Here is a 26,945-nt window from a genome sequence, read left to right on the forward strand (position 1 = left end):
AACACCAGGCACATTTCCCTCAAAAGCAGTGTTGAACTGCTGACATCCCCATGCCCACAGCAGCAATCCTCTTGCTATACTGAAATAATCTTCCACTTTGCTCACAGCAGAACTACTCAACTGGTTTTATAAAACCAGCTACTTTCTGGTTTTTTACCTGAGAGAGTATTTGTGGTGAGGATGAAAAGAACTCTCACTCAATGAACACAAGCACTTGTTCCAGGTTAACTCTCTCACAGACACACCTTCACCACTTGAAAACAACCTGCTTTTTAACGTCACTGGTGCTCTTCTACCACACATTCCACCAGGTAGCAATAAGCCATATTACAGATCTATATATATATATAGATCTATAGATATATACACACACACACACTGTAGCTATACTAGAGCTGTATATACTGACACTTCTTTGACATCTCTTAAGTTTAGCATGTCTATTTTTGTGGGTGTTTTCAAGTAGACTTAACACAGAGGAAAGATTTTGGCTTAACTGAATTTTTTTCTCTCTTCCAAAGGAAAAGAAAAAAGGCAAAATCAATATTTGTAAAATCAATATATTGCACTCTGCTCCACACCAAAAAACCCTATTCCAACAGCAAAATACGTGCACCCTCCCCCCATTCATCAGTATTTCTTCAGAGTAGACCCTATTGTAGTTTTACAGCATGAGGAGTAATGGGTGAAAGAAATGAAAGTAAAGATTTCACTTTTCTGAAGATGACTGCACTCTCCTCTTAGTGAAAAAATCGAGTTTCACTATGGCAGAATACCTGCAGTTTTGCAACATCCCCTCTGAGACACTGCACAGTTACCAGTGGAAAATGGTCACTTTGGAAATTAGAATTAACTGCTACTGAAAACTCCCTCAAAGCAATTTTAAAGTGATCCCCAAAGGACTCAAAGCAAGAGCAGGGAAAGCAAGGCAGCCCTGCTAAGCAATATTCCACAGAAGAAACCTGTGTCCAAACAAGAAATGAGAATTTAATAGTCTATACACTGCAGAGAATTTAAATCAACTACCCAAAATATCTCACTTTAAAGCAGCAATTAAGAAAGGACTTAGAGGAATTCTACCAATATTAATCAGTTACTGCAACATGTCTGTCACTATTTTTAGTAACAGATCCTTACTGATACATATTAGTTAATAGAGCACTGAAAGAAAAAAACTCAGAATAAACCAGCAAAAAAACAGAAAGAAAACATAATCTAATAGAATACTTGTCCGTTTACTTAGTCCTAATTTGCAATCTGTTTTTCTATGTGTTTCACATGAATAAGTACACCTGAAAATTGAATCACCTCCATCAGCTCTGCCTACAACTCACCAGCTGGAAGCTGCAGTTGGAATGCTCACGTCATCACCTCACTGCTGAGCCTTATGAATGTCACCACACGGGTTACAAAGTGGAGTGACAAGATCGGGCAGTGTTCTACTGTAGTTCCATTTTACAAAGCGTTGTGTGTGCAGTCATGAGCCAGAAGATAATTAATTTGCTGAAGGTTAACATAATCAGTTGCAAAGCCAGAAGAAACCATAATTGCCAATTTGCTACAAGCTACACTGAAAAGAGTAAGCCCAATTCTGAACAATGCTGCTTTCTTGAAAGAAAAGGAGGGGAAAAAGACCAATACACAACCCACCCTCCTGCCCATGACTCTGTCAACACAACCCAAAAAAAACATTTCTGGCAGCTCTTCTTAGACTTCAATGTAAAAACTTGGGCTAGGTATAATTTGGGGCTTGTCAGTATGTTAAGACTGGTCTGACTTGTGCAACAACTACCTAATTTCTTATGTCTAAGCCTAAGTCATCCTTTGTTCTCCTCTTCCCAAGGGTGCAGTTGGCATCTGGCCTTTTCATTAGCTCACTGCTGGTTTTCCTCCCTGCTCTCAAAGAGCAGCGTTATGGCCCCAGTGAAGTGGTCCCTCACCTACACGTTTCATCTGTCAGGAGATGCAAATATTCTGCTGATCTCAGTAATTGGAGCCCTCGGAACAGTTCCAGTGGTGATGGGAGCAGATCCCACTGTTCCAGGAGACACAGCCAGCGTTGTTCCTGCAACACCTTAGAATCCAGCAGCCATGGAGAGACAAAGATCCAGCCTTCATGGAAAAACATAGGAGGTTTTCTGCTACATGGAGATTATTTCATGGTCTTCCACCAAAGATTAAATTTCCTGGAACTCCTACTGTGGCTAGAACTGATCCTGCTGTAACATATAATCTGCTTCATCTACAGCCCATGAGTATTACTCCCACACTCCCCTGAAATCCATGACCTTTCCCAGCACTAGTCCCAGCCTTTATAATTAATGTCTTAATAAAATATGCTGCAAATCAGCTGCTGCATTATATGCTAAGATCAGACACTTAACCTCATCAGAAGCAGTACTGACAGATAAAAAGCAGGAAGATTACAGGAATTTTACCCTCAACCTAATATAAGTCGAGTCATTCTTTCATACCAGTGTTTTTTCAGGTACTGGTTATGATTTTATAAGCAAATTCAGCTGAAAATGCCATTTTTTTTGATCCCCCTTCTACTTTAAAAGTATATTATGTCTGCAGTTCCCAGAGGCTTTTGAAAGCTAAAATATCCCTTCTGCACACTGAGGCTGCTCATACTTCTTTTAACTGTGACAGGCTACTAAACATACAGGCAAAACCATCTTTCAGCAAGATTGAACACAACCATTCCCTGCAATAAATCTCCTCTTCGTTTTCCAAATGCCATACATGAGGATGACATACAAAAATCACTTTTTTTACCAGCAACATAAATCAAAAGAACATTAAAAAATATTCTCTGAAATTTTGACATTATTTTCAAACATAATTTCAGATTTCCTGTTTTGAACATTTTCATTAGTGGTAGAATGTGCATGTTTTCACAGCACTGCAATTTGCAGTATCAATTTAAAGAGTAAAATGGTTCTAATATTTTAGATCCTGACACAAAGCAGAACATTTCATAGCAAGAGCTATGCTTCCCACATTAACAGACTCATATTTAAGTAGTCAGTTGCCACACTGCACTAATTATGTTGTCTCCTGATTATTCATTTTTATCTCAGCATTAGTCAAAATTAATGAACCAAACAATAATTATATTTTAAAATTCAGTATTAATGATGTGAAGAGTTAAAGCATCACCAAAACAATGCTCATACACACTCTGGAAGAAACTTTTAAAACGAGGTCTTTGTTTTTGAGGAAGTTGTTTTATTTCTTCTGTAGGGCCAGAGAAATTACAGAAGTTCCCCAGTTAACAAAATTTCATCTATATTGGTATCATTTTACTGGCTAAAACAAAGAGGTTTGCTCCTCTACACAGCCAATCTTTGAATACACTGCCACATCCACAGTCCAGCTCATCATTTAATTACACAGCCGATTTAACTGACTACAACCGGAAGAAAAGGAGGGTTTGTTTTTGTAATAGACGCCATTCTGCCAGTTAATAAGACTAAAGAGCTCCGAGCCAGCTCAGAAAAACACCAGCACTGACCCGAGGTGGCAGGAGCAGAACTTGAAGAGCATCGCGGGGAAGGAGCAGCGGCTCCCCCCGACCTGCCCCGCGCCCCCCACAATGACCTGAGGTGAGCCCGACCTGAGGCTGAGCCCGACCTGAGGCTGAGCCCGACCTGAGGCTGAGCCCACGCTGCTGCTCGGGAGCGGCGCTGCCCAAAGCTCGCCGGGCCTTCCGTGAGACGGAAAAGGAAGCGCTTGCAAACAAGCAGCGGATGAGCAGCCACTGATAGCACCAGCCTTTACTCACCAGCTGCACGTGCACTGCCAGCCTCTGAAATTTCTGCCTTCTCCTGGAAGAGACAGCACGGAGTGCACAGGAACTGCTCCTTCCCCCAAAAAACCAGCCTGAGCCCCTGTCCACCCTTCAACCTGAGTGTCCCTGCTCTGCCTCTCTGGGCACAGCCTTGGCATGGGAGGATTTATTTCCATAAGCTCGGTTTCACCTCAACACACACACACAACAGGAAAATAAAATCTTAAATATTGCTAAAATTCTGGCAGGATGAAAAAGCATTTCTTGCTTTATTCCAGCAAAAGCATGTGACTGTAGTTACTCTGGGCTGCTGGACAGGCTTTTGGGATCCATTCCAGAGAGTGTCAGTCTCAGGCATCCCTCCATCTACCATCAGATACGCTGAACCAACCGTCAGAAGTCACAGAGGAGCTGTGAGGCCCTTCTCTATTCAACTTTAACTATAATCTTAACATATTTCAAGTGTTTCCACAAAAATAAAAGTGCTGAATTACACACTACAGCTCTGCTCACCGTAGCTGAACAGCTTTCTTCAATATCTGTCTCTGAGCTATTCATCTTTGAGCAGATAAATATTTTAACTGCAGTAATACCCTAAGTACAAATAGGATCCTCTGAGTGAATCCTATGAAAAGACTGAATGGCACCAAGAAGCTCCCATGACACTAAACCTTCACTTGGTGACTAGGATAAATTTCACTAAGTCCACAGAAAGGCATCAAGGCAAATGTAGACACACCTGCCTGCTTGTAATATCAGTCGTGTCTACACAGCACGGGGCTGCTCTGAAAAAACCTGAGTCATCAGCTCCTTCTAATATCTGTCACTCAAAAATTAAAATGGCATTTGGGACAGGGGAAAATACTGAAATCCCCTCTGAACATTTGAAATCATCTGAAGTGTCATCCATGCACTAGATCCATGTTTTTCATGTTTATAAAGAGGTTCTAGGAAGCACTGGAGGAGTAAAAGACAACAAGAGGAAGGGTAAACAAGTTTGTTGAACGGCAGCAGAAACTGGGGGAAGTTTCTTCATCCTTGCTACGAGAAAAGGAAGTTGGTGATAGACAAGAAGGTTCTGTTGTTTTCAGTTGCACTGACTGAGGGCTGGTAAACAAACCAAAGTAAACAGCCACAGCATTTCCCATGTGAAGCAGGAATTAGGGCCTCCAAGGCTGTCTGGGTCCCAGCCTGAAGCCAAGGGAAAGCACAGCAGAGGGGCTGTAGTAAATCCCAAAGCCATACCCACCAAATCCCAATCCAGTTACATTCACACTGGTAATTAGCAATACCAGTACTAATTTGTTTGCCTCCATCTAGTTTGCATCAGCTAAAACCTTTATCAATATAAAACAACTTCAGAGTTTGGTTAAAATAATCCAAAGGAAAAAAGATCAATCCCTCAAACTTTGTGGCAGTTTATCCACAGAACATTGGACCAGCAATACAAACCTTCTGCCTAAGTTATATTATCACCACCTTTATTTCAATCAGTTTTTGCTAAACATAACATCAAATTAGTTTTTAGATTTAATTCATCCCCACACCTCAGGACAGTCTAGCATTTAAGCACAGATAATGTGAGATACCAGTACCACTGAGGTCAGGCACAAAGCTGTAGTAATACAGAACCACAAAACAAAAATGAAAAGCCGTTTGTTTGAACAGTTGATTTTTAAAGATAACACAGGTTGATCAGAACAGAATGTTCCAAAGAGGTCATAAGTCTCCTTCAAGTATGAGATCACAGTGTGAGACACCATTTGGCTCATTCTGAAAATGTTTTACAAATATCTGGCAGTCACTTAAGACAACAATTATTAATTTATTCTGCTGGTGCATGGAAACAATTACTTTAGTAATCAGTCCATTAACAGACGTATCAGTAACACTTCCCTTTGACTGGCTGAGAGGAAGATAAACGCTGAGGTACCTCAGTAGCACAAACCCACTGTCACGTTTTCAGTGCTACTTCTCTCAAAATCAGTACTTTTATTTAAGTACTGATGCAAAATGAAGAGCTACAAACACACATTGCAAACACCTTAACAAGTTTTCTGTTGCAAGACAAACACGAGGTTAATTTTAGTCTAAGCCTGGTACACAGGCACCGAGCAAAAAATCCATTTATTTCTTAATGCTGAAGTCAATAATGCACTAAACCTAGTAATGAAGATCCACTTTGTAACCAGTACAGTCTGTTTAAAAAAAAAAAAAAAGAAAGCAAACCACCCATAACCCAGAAAAATCTGACCATTTATCAGACTCTCATATCTCAACAGAAATGGCTAAAAAGCAATTCTGAACTCAGTACACAGAAAATGTCTACTTCATCTAATGCAAACACTGTAATACTTTGGCAACACCTATTCCAAGTTACAAGGGTTAGCTCTAGGATAATACACAAATAAACCCTTTTACACATTTCAGTCCATCCTAATAACCTATTTCATTCAAAAAAGATCCCTGTCAAACTCTGCAAATTTCATGTCCCTTACAGAATCACAGGACGAGTCAAGCCTTGGTTGAGCCTGTGGAGCTGCATCTGGCAGGGAGCATCCTGGATCCTGGGAGAAGCAGACTCACTGCAGAACCCCCTCAAGGGCAGACAGGAGCTGCGCCCTCCATGAGGGAGTGGGAACAGCAACTCTGTGCTCGGTGAGGCCCCAGCTGAGACAAACCCAGACCCTCCCAGTGTGCACTGGGACTGCAGACAGGCAGTCTGGGGATTCAGCACTTTGGGGAGGGTTCAAGTTCCCATTTGTGCAGCCTGGACAGACCAGGAGTGACAGGGCTCACTGGTTCCAGGCATCAACCAAACATCAGAACTCGACTCTTCACAAGAGAACAGCTTTGAGCTTTAAGTACCACCAGCAGTTGCACATATAGGTCAAAGCTCTTGGTCTGCCTAAACTGCTTTTAAAACCTTATTTTGACCTGGAGATGTAGCCACAGTGTCAGACAGGAAACCTTCCCACCGGGTACAACACTCACTCTGAAATTCATCGACTTCACATGAAAGTTCAGCAAATTCAAACTCAAAATTTTCATCAGTGAAGATAAACCCAAAATGACTTGCAAGGGAAAAACATCTTGGTTATGAATTGTGGTTCCCTCTTACCACCAAAGACATTCCTTCCGTATACATTGAAATCCCAACTGTGCATTTCTGATGTTACTACAAACAAAGCTGAAGCATCTCCTTGAAACAAGGAACTGTAATGCAGTAAAACTAAGGCACCATCTCTGCTGAGGTATTCCCAGGAGGTCTGGCAATAGGAAATGAAGAGGATGAACATCATAAAATTTCCCTCAGTTACAGCACTTTGGAAGGATTAGGAGTTATTACTCCAGGGGCTTCAAACTTGATGAAAAGCCTTTCATCAACTCTTCCCTCTTCAGCAGTACAGTTGTCATCTGCCAACGCAGAAGTCTAAATGTGAGGGGAAAATACCAAATATTTCTCCTGTCTGAGTTTTCTGAAACCAGTTAATTTAACAACAAACAACTTGTTATGACAGCAAGTTTTTGAGAGAATTCATAAACAACTCAGACTCCCTTAAGGCTGGGAGAAGAAGCACAGATAATTTTCAACTTAAGTTTATTTTACCATAATCCACACTAAACACAACAGCTCTTGGGGTGTGTTAGTCATCAGTGCAAACTTCACTGTACTTAGTCTAGAAATCCTGCTCACTATTTTCCTCCTTCCCTACCTCACTTTCTTCCCTGGTGTGTGAAAATCCAGGGGTGTAATCATTGAACACTGTAAAATTACTCACACATACTCTTTATTTGCCAACACCCACTGTTTGGGAAGAGCACGAAACCTAAAAATTGACAACAGGAACGAACAGCTCACACCGTTGTGATAACGGGTGCTATAAACATGTAGGAAAAGAAAAGCTACAGAGAGTACTTTGTACCTGAGGCACAACAGGCTGTTCAATCCCAGGGTAACATTCAGGCCACCTCAGAGTCATTACTGACAGGATTCTCTGAGCAGTGAGTCAGCTGCACGCCCCGGGGAAGTTCCCCCTCCATTAAAACACTCTCACAAGCAGCCATTACTCTTCAGGTGCTGTTGAGCCTGGGTGGTGTTTCACTGAATCACCTCGAACACAGACTAAGGCCCTTTTTTCAGATAAACACACAGGATTTTAAGTGAAAGCACAAGACAAATACATGGATTTGCGACTCAGCTGATCAGGCTTTACTAAATCAAAAATCTTTAGTGGGAATGTAATGAAGGGCTGCTGCTGTTTGATGGTGCTGTGGACGCAGGTGGGGCTGGAACACTCAGTCAGAACTCCAGGTACAGCCCAGGCTGTGGCTCAGACACTGCAACCTTTACCCTGACCCTCAACACCCTGACAGGGCAGCGACCGGGATAATTGTTCTCTGGTAACCTAACACCTCCTGACACTAGAAAAGCAGAAGAGAGAGAATTTACAAGTCAGACATAATGACAGGACAAATGCAAATAATGTGAAAAGAGGATACAGAAAGGGGCGGAGGGAGAGGGGGGAGGTGAGGGGGAAGCGTGATGTTTTATTTAAGGAATGATATTTTAAGAGTATGATGTAAAAAACTTCTAGAATATAATAAGCTGTCAAGTTAAAGCATGTAGGGGTCATCATCGGTAAGGGACTTCAAGCCAACAGAGAGGGATTTTAAAACTATGTTCTGTCATAGGTATTTTAATGCACAAAACCACAAGAAACCCAAATATTAAATTAAATTATTTAAAACCGTTATTGAGCTGCTCTAAGTTTTTACTATCTTGTTGTAGAACTAATTCCATCAGGTCTGAGTACCAGTTTTCTCACTGCCTTGTACCCATACATGAAATCAGCACTGCTTTCTGTCCCTCTGGATAGACAGACAATGCTGAAATGTAAAACTAAAAAAGTCAAAAGCCTAAGGGAAAAGTCACAAAGGCAAAACAGGAATGCAAAACAACTGCACATGCTTAGAAAGATGAAAAAGAAACAGAAGCAACTGGATAAGAATAGGCTACGCCACAAGTTAGTGGGAAGGGGTCCAGTGAACTATAACTTTCCAAATAACTAAAAGAACAACCACCATAAACAAAGAGAAAAGCACAGTTATTCCCCAAAGCCCACACAACTGAGACTTGTGAGAAAACTTACCAGCACGAAAGGAACGCAAATAAGGTGACCTTAAATGAGCTTCATTTTAAAACCATGATAGCTGCCTTTTGGGTAGCTGCAAATTAATCCCTAAGGATTCCAGACAGACAGGGAACTGTCACATTTATAACCTTACTGCCATGGCCTGACTGCCAGATACAACTGTGTGGCCACTTCAGGGCAAACAAGGCAGATTTCTTATTCTTAGACCTCAGAAGTAACTATTTCTCAGGGAAACTGGAATGTCATTACCACCCCAATACCAGGCAGTTCCCTGAGATATCATTTATATGTCAGAATTTCAAGTTTGAGCTTCTAAGTTCATATAAATGGAATCCCCGACAGGTCCCTTTCACGTGGGACTGCAGGAATTAGACCAAATTTTAATTAAAGGACTGCTCACGTTTGTCTCAGAATCAAGAAGTTTGTTTCCCAGTTTTGTTTCCCAGGCTGGGACACAAACTCATCTGCAGTTTTTTTAATTGTGGAGGAAAAAAACCCAAATCATTCAAAATAGTAAAAGAAATGAAACAGTTTTCATGTTACAGCAGTTTTGTAACATCTTTGTATTAAAATAAATTATTTCCAAATATTAATCTGTAAGTTTGGGGGTTTTTTTTAGTTTTTAATTGGAAACAACTGTTTTCCTGCTAACCAGAAGTCTGTGAACTCAACTGATGAAAGCTGCATGACAGATAAAAAGCAGGCAAAAATAGGTTGGAGACGAGAAATACAAAATAATGCAGAAAAGTTGTTTTAAATTAAAAAGTAATCAGAAATTACCTAGAAAGGCAGCTTAGTTAAATAAACAAAGCTCAAACCAAATCACTATTAAATAACAATTCTACAGCAACAGGAATCATTCAGATACAACAAATAAATGTTGTGTCCCCCTCATCCACCTGCCCCCTGCAACCACCTCACATTCAAGTGTATTCCCATTAACCCTAATTCAATTCTCTTTTCTCCAAGCTTCTCCTATCGTGCCATTTCTGTAGATAGGAGGCAAGACAGATATGTTGAGGTTTCCTAATGGTAGCAATGACTTCAGTAGTTTTAACACTTACCACCTAAAATTGCCGAAAAAATCCACTGTCATACCAATAAATAGTGTTTCAAAACCAATTAATAAACACCGGTAGCTGAAAAATGTTAAGAAGCTTATTAACTGTTTAATTGTTTTTTAGCACAGATTTTATCCAGTAGTATATTAAGAGAGCGTAAAGGAAAATGTAGGAGGACTGTCACTCAGACATCCAGTCCTGGATTTACAGCTCTTGTCACTAGTGGCTCTTTGTCTCCAGCTCTGCTGGGAGTTACTGCTGTGGGCAGGGCTGGTAAACAGGATCATGTGAGTGCCCTGCAACCCAGCACGGGAAAAGGCAAAGTGCTGAATGCACTCCCACTGCCATCACAACACCCCCAGCAGTTCAGGGGAACTGGGACTGGGGAGAACCCAGAGGAACACAGGCCTGCAAAGTTTCTCTCTGCCCACATCCTCAGCGTTGCTGTAGTGAGTTGATCCTTATCCAGGTGCCAGGTGCCCACCAAGCTGCTCTCACTCTTCCTCCTCAACAGGACAGAGGGAAAAAGAAAAGCTCATGGATCAAAATAGTCAGGGAGTTCACTTACCAATCACCCTCATGAGCAAAACAGACTTGGCTTGGGGAAATTAATTTACTGGCAGCTAAAAATAGTATAGGATGGGGAGAAACACAGCATTCTTCCCAGGCTCAACTTCATTCCTTTGGTCCCAAATCCTTCTGTGTTCTCCCCACCCTGGCACAGGGGGATGGGGAATGGGACTTGCAGTCAGTCCATAGCAACTGGTCTTTGCTGCTCCTTCCTCCTCACACTCTTCCCCTGCTCCAGCATGGGGTCCCTCCCACAGGACAAAGTCCTTCACAGACTGTTCCAGTGTGGGCCCTTCCCACCAGCTGCTGTTCCTGCCAGAAAACCTGCTCCTGTGTGGGCTCCTCTCCGGGGACCAGGAGCTGCTCCAGCATGGGCTCTCCACAGGCTGCAGCTCCCTTCAGGGCACATCCATCTGCTCAGCAGGGGGGACTCCACAGGCTCCTGGTGGATCTCTGCTCCCTCCATGTTCTGCAGGGGGACAGCTGCCTCACCATGGTCTTCTCCAAAGGCTGCCAAAGAATCTCTGCTCTGGGGCCTGGAGCACCTCCTCCTCCTTCACTGACCTTGGGGTCTGCAGAGTTGATTTGCACACATTTTTCTCGTTCTCCTCTCTCACAACTGCTGTGCTGTGGTTTTTATCCTTGCTTAAATATCTTATCCCAGGAGGTGCCACCAGCTTCACTGATGAGCTCAGCTTTGGCCAAGGATGGGTCTGTTTTGGAGCAGGCTGGATCTGGCTGTGTCCAGCACAGGAGACAGCCCCTGACCTGTTCTGACACAGGCCACATCTGCAGCCCTGGCTACCAAAACCTTGCCATGGAAGCCCAATACAGGGGCCAGACAGAAACCTTCCCATTAATTCAGCATTTAATCTCGAGAGGCAGAGTATATACAAACCCAGGTCATAAATGTCAGCCTTCAATACATTCATGCATAATCTCTTGGTCCCCTTTCTGCCCCTGACATATCAACCCTACCAGAAATTCCACTTATTCCCAAGAAAAGCCTATATTCTATCCAATGTCCAGATCAAAAATCTGGGGTAAAAGACTGCTGATGTTCCATGCAATTCTCTAAATAGCATTTTAGTCTAAATTGGAAGAGCGCTTTGGAGCAAAGCTCCAGATCATCTCTATTTACTGTTCTCCAGTTTGTGCTGGGAAGTGGCTTGGAAGTATGCAAAACTGGAATCCTTCCAGGTTCAACTATCTGGGAGACACGCTCCTACCTCCAAGTTATGTTGTGCCCAAAGAATAAGGCTGAGGTTTGAAGAACTGGAAGAACTGCCCAAACACAGAGGGATGTTGGACTCCCAGTTTCCTCTCTCCTGCAGTGCCACACTCCTTGCCACACATCTCCCTGTGTGAAAGGCACAGCCTGGGCCTCAGTGCAGTTGTCCTTTGATTTGTGTTAAATGTGTTTGCTCATTCTTCCCTTCAGAGCTTATCTGCACTATTTATAGAATGGCTTTACATTCTTATTAGTTACCAGACAATGATTTTTAATACATGTTCCATCACTACAAATAGTCTTCTGTGAAGCTTTACACATTATGTAAAACAGGCAATTATCACTGCACAGATTAGAAGGTCATTCCAACGCCTATAAACTAAATAGTAATGGGAATTGGAGTCTGTGTAGCTTATTTTCTCTTTCATCTACAGATTTGGCAAGCTCCAGAGTAGCACTCATCCCACATATTTTAAAACCTAACTAGGGTACTAATTTACAGCAGAAAATTGACAAAAACATTTTTATTGATCTGTGTGTCTCTGACTTGTGCAGGGTGTGCTCCACACCACAGTCTGAATACAACATTTTCTTTTACCCACTGATGTGACATTGTGGCTTCAAGACTTGGTGCAGCTGCAGCATAGATGGGGAAATTTTGCAAAACATGTTAAAGTCCTTTCAATGTACAGCTGTCGTCAGAAAAAGGAAAGGATTAGTCAGGTTTTTTTTCTTTATAGAAGGAGAAAAATTAGGACACAGAGCAACAGTGCAGCCATTTATCCACCACACAGCAAAGTGCAACGCCTGAGCTCAGCAGTAAAGAGCACACTGGGGAGCCCTGGAAGCATCCCAGAAACACCCAGCTCTTGAAAATGATGAAGAATTGTTCCACTAATCCAAACAACGTGACTTTAAATGAAACAGAAAATATTTCTCTAGGAAAGATCACAGCATATTCAAGTTACTGAAGTCCCTTCATTAGCACAAACAGTATTTCCTTTTCTATCAGCAAGAGGAAGTCTCAGATCAAGGCAACTTCTCACATTCCAGTTGAGACCTGTGAACTGCACTATAACCACGTCCTTCAGACTATTGCTGTTTTCCACACAAAAATGAGGTTTAGCAACAAAAGCTGCACTTGCATCCTGTGACGGGAATCAGGGAACCAAAATTATTAAAAATTAGAATTTTGAAGGATCTATTTCAAAAAACAAGCCTGAAACTTAGCCTTAACCTCTGCAAGATACTCCTGACTCATGGGAGATAAAAAATGGTTTGGAGAGTGCCTTTAGTCAAAATATTTTGGGGGAAAAACTAGTACATAGTACAGACCAGCAGATATGGTAAAACCTGCCTATTCACAGTTGTGTTCCCCTCCAAATGTTTGCACATTCGTCTTGCCTGGTATATTAGCTAAATCTCAAAAGAAAAATGTCTCATCTAAAAACAAGGAAAAGAAAAAAACAACCATTTTCCCCCTTCAGTTTCCAGGGAATAAAAATATTTGCCAGTCAATAAATGCAGAAAGTTTTGTGCAATCTGATTTACCCACAGCTCACAGGCCTTTGCCACTTGCTTCTGGAAAAACAAAGGGCAGAAAGGTTCCATTTGAACATTCCACATTTGGATAGGACTGGTGCCTGCACTGGTGGAAGGAGAGGAAGGCACAGCCATCACTTACACCACTATAACAGGAATGCTGAGAAAAAGACATTTGATTTTTAGACTCTTAAGTAGAAACCTATTTTTCAATGATGAATTAAACCAAGAGGAAATCAAGAGATTTCTTTTCATTCCAGTCCCACTTACACTTCATTAATATCTGCATTACACTATAATAGTCCCAAAAAGGCTGCTAATGTGCCACAGGAATGGAGCATCTGGATTGTGATAACATGCTGAAAGCACAACAGTGCCATACAAAAAATTACTGTTTGCAAAAAAACCAAACCAAACAAACAACAAAACCAACCACCACACACACAGAGGGAAGGGAGGGAGAAATATCAACTACTGCACACAACTTTCACTGAGTCAACTGTATGAACCAAGATCACACCTGGCTTTAAAGCTACAAAACCCCCAAAAGTCTTCACAGGAGCTGAGGCCACTCAGCCCAGACCCATTTTACACCACAGCCCACATGCACACATGGAGCCCTCGTGGCTGGCAGGTTCCAAGACTGATATCCCCTTCATCACCACAGCCCTGACACTGGTTTTGGGCTCTTCTCCCAGAGAGAAGTGTCTGCAGTCAAGTGTCTGCACATCTATTTCCTTTTCTTTGTTTGTGTTGCCATGTAATAACGCTACAGAAAACAACAGTAGGAATAAAAGCCTGTATCACCTGGGACACGATGCAGAAGGTAGTAGGATTTGTTCCTTGAGGAAATCATTCCCACCAAGGACCTGCCCCCTCCAGGTACAGCTAAAAATGCTTCGTTAGCTGCTTTATTAGCAAAGAGACAGCAGCAGTCTCAGGCATCTGTGTACTTATTTTCTCATTTCCACCAAGAATTTAATTAACTGACATGAATTAAGTTTTCTGTTTGATCTGGAATTTGGTTCAAATTAACATTTTTATGGATAGTTTAATACTAATGCTGACAGATAATTTCCTTTAGAAGAAACTGCCTGGACTTACAACCAGAAGGATGAAACAGGGGAATCTAATCCACCAAGAAACCAATATTTTTATTTGCTGTTAGACAGGATTAACTAAAAAACTTGGCTGTGTTAGCTGATTGGAGAAGTCTGGATGTTTTCCTTACAAGCTATACCAAAAGATCTAGAAGCTCAACAGGACAAAAGTGCTTGGAGAAGCCAGCTAAGATATCCAGGGAAGTTGTGAACTGCCAACATACACCAAAGCACTGTCTAAGCCACCCAAGTGCTGTAATTATCTGTTGTAGACAATGTCCAGCTGGGACCCTGTCACTTGGAAATATTCACCACATTTTAAGTAATTGAAAACAAACATACAAACTTATTAGCATTTATCTCCACACTCTTGCTTAATCCTATCCAGTCCAATTTAACAAGCAAAACCATCACCTTTTCAAGCTGTATTAAATAAATTTTGTGCAAGCTTCACAACTTCACAACCAAAACACAGAGACTAGCATTCAAATTTAACATTAAATTCCAAATTTCATAAGTATGAGGATAAAATACCGGAAACTTAACAATTTAAGGCATAAAAAAAAAGAAATCAGATGATCCCTCATTCCTTAAATGTGCACATCTCAAAAGGCACAAGTTTTTCTTAAAGGAAAGGAATGTACTTTGTTGTGTCAAATAACATCAGCATTACACTTTGAGGGTCAACAAGAATTGCCATCACAATTGCCATCTCACCAAAATCTAAGGCAGAAAAATATGTGCACCTGAACTACAAAAATGCAAGACACAGAATGAGCTTTGTTTTTCTAGGTCCTTCAGACAGAGCTTCTTGGCCTTTTCCCAAAAGTCTCCAAACCAAAACTACAATGTCTGGGCTGTCAGCTGTAAAATTCACACAGTGAAGAAGTACAAGAGCTGCTACAGAAGAAAAAGCACAGGACACAACATCTTTTTGCCACGTTCAGATCTGGCTCAACTGCAAACACAGTGGGCAAATGCCTCGGGCAAAACAGGATCCTTGTCTGGGCTGCAGTCACTGAAACCAGAAAGCCAAATCTACTCATCCACCAGCTCAAGGTCAAAACCATGTAACCATTAACCTTCTCAAATGTTCAGCAAAAACTTCAATTAATCCCTAACTGTCCTCTTCTTTCAAGGAACCCAATAAAGTCACCTTGCTTCCACCCAGCTGCCAGGTTCCTCCTGCTGTGGTGAAACCAGGATGGGGTTTGCAGATCACTTTTACTTTACATTTGACTGTCCTTGCACGGACTGAAAACAACAACTACAGTGCATGTTTACAGGAAAAAAAAAAAAAGACAACACAAAAAATCCCACACTACACACAGCAAGTCAGATCAGCTTCATGGATGCAGACACAGCTGAGGAGATTTATACCAAAATGAATTTTTGTCCCATCTAGCAGAAGCATCACTGTGAACCTATTGTGCTTTTTCCCTGCACTGTTCCTTACTCTTCTTTTTCAAAACTACTGTTATAGGAGTATTTTATGTTAAGCTCCCACATCTCCCAGGTGCTACAAGTAAGAAAGCTAAAATGGTATTCCAAGATAATTGAGAATATTACACTTGACAATTCACAGGTTTAGGGTCACACCTTCCCAGAAAACCCCGACCCTTATTGGAATAACAACTCACAGTCTGAAGCTGGAGATGAGTTGCCTTTGCTGTGCTTACCTGCTTGTAACTGCCTCATTTCAGGTGACTAACATTGTTGCATAAAAGGAGAACATGCAGTACTTCATTTTCCTGTAGTTCCTCTATAGCTAAATGAATTCAAGCTGTCTGTATTAATTTTGTTATGCCACAGATCAATTCCCAAGATACAACATCTCCGTACTCTGTTAAATGATGCCACCTACCTAATAACCAAATAAACAGGCACTTAAGTAAGTCGTTAACAGCTACATATGGCAAAGCAGCACCACGACCTTTCCTAATCACTGCAGCTGCCGTCACACAAATGAGGAAAATAAAATTTCAAATAAAGTAAAAAAGGCAATAAAATGTCAGGATAAGAAATGCAACGGAAAAGCCACAATGTGTGTCCACCCCATGAAAGGTATTACTACTTAAAGTGAGAGAGAGCAAACGCCAGCCACAGAAATAAGAGTATTTTAGGTAAAAACACAACCCTGTGTGTCCAGTTTCACAGGGATCCAACTGTGTTATTACTTGCTCGTGTCTGGATCATCCTGAGGTGAATCCCTCACACTCCTGCAGAAGGAAGTCCCAGCAGCACTTCCCACCAGCATCAGCACCACTGAAGGAAAGTTGTCCCCCTGGATTCACTCACATCCTACTGCTGGCTCCTCCTTGGAGCTGACATAAACCTTTGTGGAACTGCAGCAGCAACTGCATTAGTTAATCAGGATTCTGGGAACTCAACAAGAACCAGAAGTACAGCTTCCCAACCCAAATCACTACATGGCTACACAAAGGCTTGTGAAGCTCTGTGGGGATTTGAATTGGGATGAGGAGACAAAGTGAGCAGCAGAACAAGGCAGGAGGAGTCATTTCTGCTGGCATTAATTATTGGTGAAAACACAGCTGAAACTTGAATACAAATGTCAGAAGAACCTGTTGAAACACAGTTAAATTCTGTCCCACTGGTAGAAACTGAGCCATGGTAAATAATGAATTGAAGCTGTACATGTACTGAGGAGCTGCAGAATACAATGCATTATCTTGCCTGCTGTGGGCAGAATTTCATATTAAATGGAAAAAAGAACCCAACTTCCCTGCTTGCAGCTCACTGAAGAACTTGTTAATTTTTATTAACCTGGCTCTTCTGTCCAGGTTACCTTTAAGAAAAGTAATTTGGGGACAGGTCTAGAAAAACCTTTACTTCTAATCCATCTTTTATCAGTTCAAATACTCCATCTGGATTATAACAGTATTATATGAAGAAATGAAAAAGAAATTCAGGTAACCCTGGAACCTCCCATAAAAGGTAAATTCTCAGCCTCCTGTGCAAGAGCTTGTAACAAACAGAAAAATTAAGAGACTGAAGAGAGTTTCTGACATAGTTGCCTCAAGAGAAAGCATTTGATTATACCTTTCCTCTACTTTCACCAAAGGGAACAAGAAAATACCAAGGCTGCTTGATGTGGGGCCTTTATTTTATTTTCTCCATCTTGCAATTAATCAACCTAGTCCATGCCAAAAGAAAGAAGCCAAAAAAGACTGTCCATTTCTTGGCAAGTCTAAGTCCAAAACCCAGGGTTCCACCACCGTGAATCCAGGTAGTAACTTCCCAAGTGGGAACTGCATCAGCAACTGGATTTGTTAATGCAGATTATCTATTGCTGGAGAGTTAAAACCTGGTTATCCTTGGCTGGCCCAACCTTTACACACCTCATAGGCCCAAGTACTGCAGTGACCAAACATGTGCCTCCTCTTGCAATCCATAAAAAAAGTACCAAACCAAAGGTTTCTCTACAGGCATCTTTCTCTCACATTGAAACACTGCCTCCCTTTTTATTTCTGTGATTTCAATTTAGTTATCCCATCTGGCAGAAGTATTTTAATACAACATCTCTTTTTATATCCTAACATCAAGGTGATGTTGCCAATTAAGTTCTGCTGTGACCATCTGTAAGAGGAGGGAGGGAGGAAAGAAGTAAATATGAGTATTTCTTTAATTTTAAAAGACTTGGATTTCAACCAGGATTTTAGGGATAAAAAAAAGAAAATAAATAATAGATTTGTGCTCTACATGGACTTCTCTAGGAGAAGTAACATTTGAACTATTTTTTAAAATTCAGAAAGGTTTCAGCTCCTGTAGAATGTCTGGCTTTGAATTAGAATGCTTATCAAGAGAATTTTATACTGGCATGAGTTAGAATTTTATCCAAAGAAGACAGATTTTCATAATTCATTAAAAGAAATTCAAGTATTATGAAATAAAATAATGGCAACCTCTTCAAAATTTCTTTACGACTTCATGTTCACCTTCAGACTTAGAGCATGTAAGGTGTTACCCCTTTGACAATAAATGCACTAGAGGCATTTTTTAAACTGACCTGGTATTATCTAAATATGGTAAAGTCTGGGTTTCCAAAAAACAAAACCCATAAAAAGCAGACAAAAAACTCTACACTCTCAGTTTCGCTGCAATTGGAAGACTATGGAACACAGTTATAGGGCCCTTTTTCCTTAAAGTTCAAACAATTCCATTTTTAAACAGCAGAAGATTAAAAAGCAGGATGGAAAAGTGAGACATTCTAAACTTACTGTTTAGCTCCCTGCACTTGTATGACTGAGGAAGACCCCGAAGCTACCAAAGGATTTTCTGTTGTCAGCCTCAACAGCCAAAGAGTGAAGACAAAACCAGCACCACAGGACTTGCACTGGGAGATGAGGTGGCCACTCATGCTCACATTGCCTCACTCTTTGCAGGATTTAGTCTTGTAAACCACCTATTTATCACCCTCTTATGATACAGAAAATTAAATTTAATTTAACTGGTGGCAGAGGTCATGGCCACAATGAAAAAAACTCTGGCCTGTAAAAAGCAAAATTAGACTCGGCACGTCTGGCAGGCTGCTCAATTATCCCATTAAATCCACATTTTAATCCATGAAATGTTAGTAATGGGTTCTTTTAAACTGCATTTTGCAGAAATTTCTTCTGCAGGGATTGAGTTTTCTTCTCCACAGTAGCTCTTCTTAGCACAGACCTTATAACAAGCTTCTGGTGTCAAATGATGGATGCAAAGAGACACTCTCTTGGCTCTTCACCCTGTTTCTAGGTCTCAGCCTGAAAATATATCTTGGGAAAACTGGAGGCCAGAGGAATCCTTTCCCCCACAACCTTATATACTATTTATAAAAACAGTTATGTGCTTAGGACATTCAGTCTTAAAAAAGAAGTTTTAAACGTGGTACTGCATATTAAACACACAATCAATACATTGTGTTCCTTTGCAACATTCGTCTCCCAACAAATTGATAAACACTTTTTTAAAGGGGAAGAAGAGGATGCACCTGAGGAGTGGGAGTTTAAACCTTCACTGTTTAGTAACTCGGGTTTGAAAGCACACTGGTAAACACTCCACACGTCATCCCCCACATCTCAGTGGATTCACCTGCATTCACAGTGAGCTCCCCAGCAACTCCTCCTCTACAAACACATTTTTCCATTTACTGAAAACAATGAGAATGAGTCACTTGTGCAGAATCCAGCCCTTCACGTACAACAGATGCCTGATGTTGCATGCTGTGAAGCAAAAAAAATAATAATGCCTACTCAAATTACAGTATTCATCACACAAGTCTGGCAGCATTTTGCATCTTTTGTAAATGTTTTCTTGGGAATGTTTGGATTTTTTTAATGTTAAGATCTTAACACTGCTTGTCAAAATGCACTACCCAGTCCTGTAAGAGCTGACATCTAATTAGCTCAGATAGTCGCAGCTTGAGAATAACACCCAAACAATGACCCAAAATTAATGTCTTTTAACAAGGGAGTAAAACGAACGGACAGAAAAAAACCTCAAAGCTTTAGAACTGAGAAAACGAGTGTTTCCTCGTGTTTTTCAAGGCTTTCCCTTCCAATTTTACTGCATCTGTTCCTATAAATAATATCAAAAAAATAAAGAATACTCATCTTTTCAACCCAGTTCTTACAGTACTCCTACAAAAACGCTTCCTGACTGGGGAGCTACATGGAGAAGAGACAAGCAGAACTCCTGCCCCTTCATTCCTCTCTGGAACCAGTGGAGTGGAAGCACAAATCAAAAAATGAACAGTGAACAGCACTGAAGTGGAGTAATTCCCTGTGATGAAATTATACAACTGTTGGGGGGGGATGTTCAACCAATCACTGCAAAATCTAAGGAAGTAATTAGGAAGTTTGCCCTTTTTTTTTTTCCAGAACAAGAAGGTAACAGCTGAGCCCAGTTCTACCTTTTGTCTCCTTACAGAGGTGTTTCATTAACTGACTCATTAAAATTACAAGAGCCTGATGTTATTAGAGGAGTGATTTAAAATAAAGGTACTTGCCTTTAGCCACACATTACATGTAAGGGCAGAACAGAACAGTGACACTGTAACAGGCAGACACAGATGCTGTAGATCCTAAATTATTCATGAACTATTCAATACAAAAAAAAAGTGGCCCTAGAAAATTAATTTTAGCAAGAAAGGAATGAAATTTTTAAGACATCTCTACAAATTATTTAGTTCCTCTATGAGCCATATATTCAGCAGTTGCAAATGATTAAGATGTAAAAGTACAAAAGAAAGAAGTGTTTAATCAGTTCCTAATTAGATAAGTGTGCCAGATACCACAAAGGATGGCACTACTTTAGCAAAATAAAAAGTGTTCAACACACTGAAGTAAACAAGAACAGCATTTACCATCGATTAATTTCAAGCAGTAATTGAGTATTTCAAGTAATGTTTTGGACACTTGCAGGAGGCATGACAGATTTTGAAGTTAGTTGTAATCTAGAAATAATCTAATTGTAAAACCTAACCAGCAGTGCAGCTGTGTCCTTCCAGTCTCTCATTTCCATAAGTACTAAAGAAGCCTATTTTTGCTCTTATTCTCATTTAGAGCATTAAGACTCTAAAAACTGTTCTGATGGGATTACACGGAATACAGTTGCTATTTTCACAACCTGAGCTCTCCAGACAACAAAAATGTTTTTACCACAAAAAAAAAAAAAAAGGAAAAGATCTTTAGAACAACAACAGCAGCAGTCACAGATGCTGACAAACTCAATCTTCACATAATGAACGTCACCAGGATTCTCTTTGGGAAAGCTGCAGTTGCAGAAACGATAATCATTAGGCTTAATATAGTTCTAAGCCAAATTATGGCAGCTGTACATGCCACAACAAAGAGCATTTTTAAGTGCCAAGTACACAGTTAATTTAACTACAAGCAAACTCCAGAATATTTCTGATTCACAGCAAATTGCTCAGAGCACTGAATACATCCCAGTGCTGCTCTTACCTTTCTTAGCAGCATCTGTTCTCCGTCTTGCTGGTGACACCAGATCCTTTACAATCTGTAGCACTTGAATCATTGCTCGGCAGCAAGATCAAAGGGACTGGGTGCCCCTCCAGAATTCCAACAGGTTTCATTACTACACCTGATTACATGGCTGTCCTCAGTATGCCCAAGCAAAACTGATGCAGGAACAACTCATCCACCTTCACAGGAAGATTTCTGCCTGACGACTCTACAGGCTGGGGTGATGGATTTAAAGTGACTTCAGCACAAGGAGGCAAGAAATTGCCAGCAGTCCTGAACGTGTTTCTACAGAGCATTTTAAAATTATTTACCACAGAGAACGCATAGTGATGCCTCTAAATAAAGTTTAAAGTAATAAAGTAATTACGCCACAAAGTAGCTACAGAAAAAAAAAAAAAAACACTTGCAGTGACTGCTGACAGATGCAGCTCCCCTGGGCTCAGTAAGTAAGAAGTGGCTGCATCCTCCTTTCGAGTCTGTCTCAATTCACGGAATTCCACGTAATGCTCAAAGAAAGACTCCGGTGCAGCGCAGAGCCAACGTCAGACCCACCAACAGGACTGAAATTAAATCCAGCCTGTGAAAACTCCATCAGGCACAAGCCAACTCCTGCTAGAAACAGGCACTGAGTTCCTTCTCTCCCCCCTTGAGCACAAACCTCTGACACCCCTGTACGTGATGGGAATGCTCGCACACCGGGAGGCTGGAAATCCTGGGAGTATTTCAGACGTTCTCTCTCCCACCACCAGAGGCCCAGAGAACTATTTCAGCAAAGCCATTGTGATTATTTCTGTCAGGTAATTTTAGGCAGACAGATTGCACTATGTGCCCCCCCCCAACATTTTTAATGCCATCTGGAAAATGTACAAAGGCCCTTCAGAAGTGCCTTTTGCCAAAACCTCCGCAGAGATAACAAAAAAAAAAAAAATCATGAGGAATCATGTTTTATGTGATCACCTTAAATAACTGTCAGCCCTGAAGGGGCTCTGTGAACAATGTGGAAAACCAAATTCCTACACAGCACTGTGAGGCCTAGCACACACAGAGAGAGATTGATTTAGGAAGCCAACTACATGTTCTGAAACCCATAACATTTAAACAAACCACAGGCCACATTCTCTGGCCTTTAGACCTTCTGTTCCCATTGCTTAAGTGTGAGATGGGGGGTGGGGGGACAAGAGGTCACCTCTTTCCATTCCCAGCTGCTCATCACAAGCATTTCAGATTTTATATTTGCTGACATATTTATCCACATCCATGTCAGTCCCTTCAAACACAGAGCACGGGCACAACAAACCACTTCTGTTATGTCAGTCTCATTTACAGCCTGCCCATAAATCCATCTCTGCCAGAAGTAAGAGCGACCCAAAGTCCTGTTGTATTTGGTTTGGCAGAACAAAGACAACTAAAATCATTCTCTCTGCCAAGCTGTCCAGTTTCTTCTCCCACCCTGCAAACATTCAAGTGTCCACCCAATAGGAAGCTTGTAGACATACTGTGCAACTGCAACTTGTCCTTCCTGAAAAAGGATTCTTCACATCAAAGAAACAGAACTCTCAACTTTCTGTGTGAAGAATAATTTCTAAGTCCTGGACCTAAACTTAAATTCCAGGTTTAAGACAAATGACTCTACACACAGAGAGGCACGGAGAAGATTACTATGAACAGAACTTTCTAGAACAGCTATATAATTGCAGAACACTTAAATAAGATGTAGAATGCAGGGTTGTGCAGTAAAGTTTACCTGGAGATCCATTACTTAATAATCCAGCGCTCAAAACTGCTGCTGTAAAAACTGTTCCACAATTATCTTGCCATGATGTGTTTGTTCTTTAGTTAGTTGGGCAATGGAACAACCTGTTCTCAAGTCAAAGATACAAACCTGAAGGAACAGCATTACTTGCAGCTGTATTACATTGCAAATTTCCTCTGAAAAACTGGCTTCTAGGTTTATGGATCACAGAACACAACTACCTTTACAGAACTACTAAACTTTTGATGGTCCTTATATAAACATTATAGATAGGAGGAACAAGGAAAAAAAAAAAAGGAATAAGGTTGAATAAAATCTTCAGTAACAACATCCACTGGGCCTTCCAAAGCAAGAGTGTGCCTTGAAGGTCCCAGAACTGATCTTTAACTGAACTTGATTATCTCATTTCTACAGCAATGTTCTGAAGTGCTGGAACAAGGAGAGGATGGGCACTTCAGTACCTATTTCCTTTTCTTCCAAACTATCCCTTGTCCTGCTGGTAACAAAGATGACTAACTGGAAAAGGACTCTTTTAGATGATTTGCAAGTCCAGTGGACTGTGGTGAGAATACAAAACCAGTCCCTACTAAAGTTTGCAGAAAAGCCACTGGAAAGGCTTCCATCCCTATGATCACAAGATCTCTCCCTCCACCAGTGGCAGGGGGATTTTAAACAGCTGAAGCTGCTCTGAGCTTTTAAAAGAGAGACACACAAAGAACTTCAGGACTAGAAATCATTTTCACACACACCTGCCTTCCTCAACATGAAATCACCTCCAGAGCTGGTATGAACTCTCTTCTTTGCTGAGACAATTGGCACATAGAAAGAAACTGAAAAAAACCCCAAAGCCTTAAAATTCATTTAGGAAAATGTAAAACACTTTACTAAATATTCTGTGTGAAACATAGAGAGAGTGGTGCAAGTCTGACACGGGCATATAAAAATAACAAAGAAATCACTCAAACTTTGAGGAATCACACAGCAAGCTTTGTGGCTGCTGTTTGTCTTCCCCCAAATCAATCTATACACCGAGACAATAACACTAAACCTGCTTTACAACAGTGGCAGTACCATTATTGAGAAATAAAACGCACTAACTAGTTAAATCATGTAATTTCATCTGTTACTCATGAATCATAACTTGGTTATAGTTCACTGTTATGTCTGAGTGATACTGAACCAACTGATACTTCCATACCATCTGTCACTACCAGTGCCACCTCTCAGACCACATCCTGACAAGACACCCCGTGGGCAGGGACAGACACACCCACGGGAAGTTCACAGCAGTGCTGACACAAACAAACAAGGTGAACCACAAAGAAACTGTGTCACGGATTCAGTGTAACCATGTCAGTCGATTCTGTTTGAGGAGAAAAGCAGCGTTACATATTCAGCTCATAGACCAGATTGCTGCCAAGCATTTTTCATCTTCGACACCGAGCTTGCTCAGCAATATGTGCTTGAGGACGGTCTTGGATTTTGCTTTTCTTCCTTAACTTCAAAATTGCAGGGAATACAGAAATCATGCACGTTACCAACACAAGGAAATACATTGGTATGAGAAGGGGCAGTTAACCAGGATGGGATTTTATGGATCACCGTGATCTCTCCTAACCATAATAAAAAAATATGACCTGCATCCTGATTAGCCAGCTATCACAATTCAGAATAAAAATGCTTCCATTAACATAATTATAATTAATTGATCTTTGGAAGCAGTTCTTTTTTGTGAAACATATTGCCAGGAGGTAACATATTTACAGCACAAAAGATGGTGCAGAAGTATGGCTCAGTGAGTATTTGTCAAATGACACTTGGGGGTGGGGGAGATCAAAATTTGAGGAAGACTTAATATTTTCTCTTTCCCTCTCTTGTTCTAATCTGTAATGTTTATATATTCATGGCATTCTGTCTAGGCTATTAAAAAGCCATCAAGAACCCTCAGGGTATTCCCAGGCAGCATTGCAGCTTCCCAAAATGCTCCTGCTTGTGTGCCCTCATTTACAGAAAGAAAGATGTACAAGCTACTAATAGAAAAAAACCCAACCCACTACAATGGCTTGAGGGCTTCCATTCATAGGAACAACAGCCCTGCACACATCTGAGCTGAGATGCAAAGTGACTGTCACCGTCCTTTTTCCACCTCACATCAACATGAACTGTCCAGTATTCAGATATTCCACACACAGATTCCTCCTCACATCTCTGCAGAAACCTGGGCAGGTTTGGCTTCATCATCCTCCCTTGTGCTCCCCAGGGCCAGCATTGTGTCCTTTTCCCCACCTGCTGGACTCCAAACGTGGTTAGGATACCAAGCTTACAGGCCTGACACTCACGGGAACGGAGAGCCCGGAACAAAATGGCCGGGAAGGTCCTGACAGAGATCCAGTCCTGCTGTTACCTGTTCTAATGGAAGTGGGATCAAACCTTAAATTCTCTAGAAAGCAGATAAATACACAAAACACTCATTCTGCTCCCTCTAATTCTGCAAGAGAGCAAAGTCTGAGGTTAGAGGCAGGAGAAGGGATTTACAAGAGCAGGGTCTGTTTGCTCTTTGGACACTCCTTTCCACGCTGTAAAGCCCAGGTGGGGTTTTGGCAAGTCAAAGTCAGCAGGACCGTCCTTAACAGGGGCTGTAAAAACTCCAGTGCCACCAAGAGCCAGGGAAGCTGCTCCTAACGACCCATTGCAATGTTTGCTCTAAGAGCAGCAGTTTCAGGAACCACACACGGCACAACTGCTTCACCCTCCCTCCCATCTGAGCAAAGAGGCTCAGAAAACGAAGATTTTTCTCATCAGGAACAACTATTTCATATGCAGGATAAAAGTTTTCAAGAACAGATTAAAGGATTAAGGAAACACAAGTAAGGCACATTAGCTGGGAGAAGATTATTTAAGTATCAAATAGAAGGAAGAGTATATTATAAAGAACATCTGCATAGTGTCTTCACAGTAAAAACTGCTTATTTCTTGCAAAAAAATAATAAATTCAGATAAAGTCTACCTGGCAGCTAAGTTCTGGCAATATCTTAACTATCCACAGAAATATTTTGGTTGATAATACTCCTCTCTGACTTTTCCTGTCAGAACTGGTCTTCAAACTGTTATCTCAAAAGAACTGGGCACTGAGTTTTAAGACAGGCACTATATCATGATACAAATTATTACTAAAGCAGATATAAATCAAGTTATCTATTCCTTCTCACTAACATTTAAATTAATTTTCCAATCTATGAACTGAAGCCTACAGTTTTCATTAAGTTTTAAACAAGCTATTGTAGCTGGAAGAGGAGAACTGTATAGTTCCTGATCAATAACTAACCCCCCCATAAATCTCTGAAACTTTAAATTCTTATCTTCATTATTTTCTACAGAACATTCTTTGAACCATGAAAAAAATACCCTAATGGTGTCAAGAATTCATAGGTGAAATTCTAGTAGCCTCTCCTATAAAAATATTTGCACTACTCATACAACTCCCTTTACTATTCAAGGCATTTTTCACAAATGACTGCCTTTGGCTCTGCATTTTGCAAAGTATCCAAAAAAAAAAATCAGTGAATATCCTCACAGTCTTCCCAATGGTCCTACAGAGTCTGTAACTACTTAATCCAACAGAATGTGCTTCCACTTAGGAATATTTTTTCCTTCATTTCTAGCACGTTTGCTACCAATTTCAAAGCATGAAAGTTTGGCTGCAGCTTCTAAAAGAATCTGATGTAGATATTTGAGCATCATCTAAAAGCCATC

At 40.9% G+C, this 26,945-nt stretch overlaps 1 protein-coding gene across 8 annotated transcripts in view; it reads right to left on the reverse strand.

Moving 5' to 3' along the window:
* The window catches only part of USP6NL (USP6 N-terminal like), a 116,939-nt gene that overhangs the window by 72,967 nt on the left and 17,027 nt on the right, over positions 1 to 26,945 (reverse strand). The window contains exon 1 of one of the 8 annotated variants that reach the window (XM_032687152.1): positions 21,419 to 22,060. The exons of the other annotated variants lie outside the window; for them this stretch is intronic. Coding sequence (XP_032543043.1) covers positions 21,419 to 21,491 — 73 coding nt within the window. The 5' untranslated portion in view covers positions 21,492 to 22,060. Of the gene's footprint in view, positions 1 to 21,418; positions 22,061 to 26,945 lie in introns of those variants that run through there. 8 annotated transcript variants of the gene reach the window in all.

Source organism: Chiroxiphia lanceolata, chromosome 5 (genome assembly GCF_009829145.1).
Source record: "Chiroxiphia lanceolata isolate bChiLan1 chromosome 5, bChiLan1.pri, whole genome shotgun sequence".
NCBI lineage: Eukaryota > Metazoa > Chordata > Aves > Passeriformes > Pipridae > Chiroxiphia > Chiroxiphia lanceolata.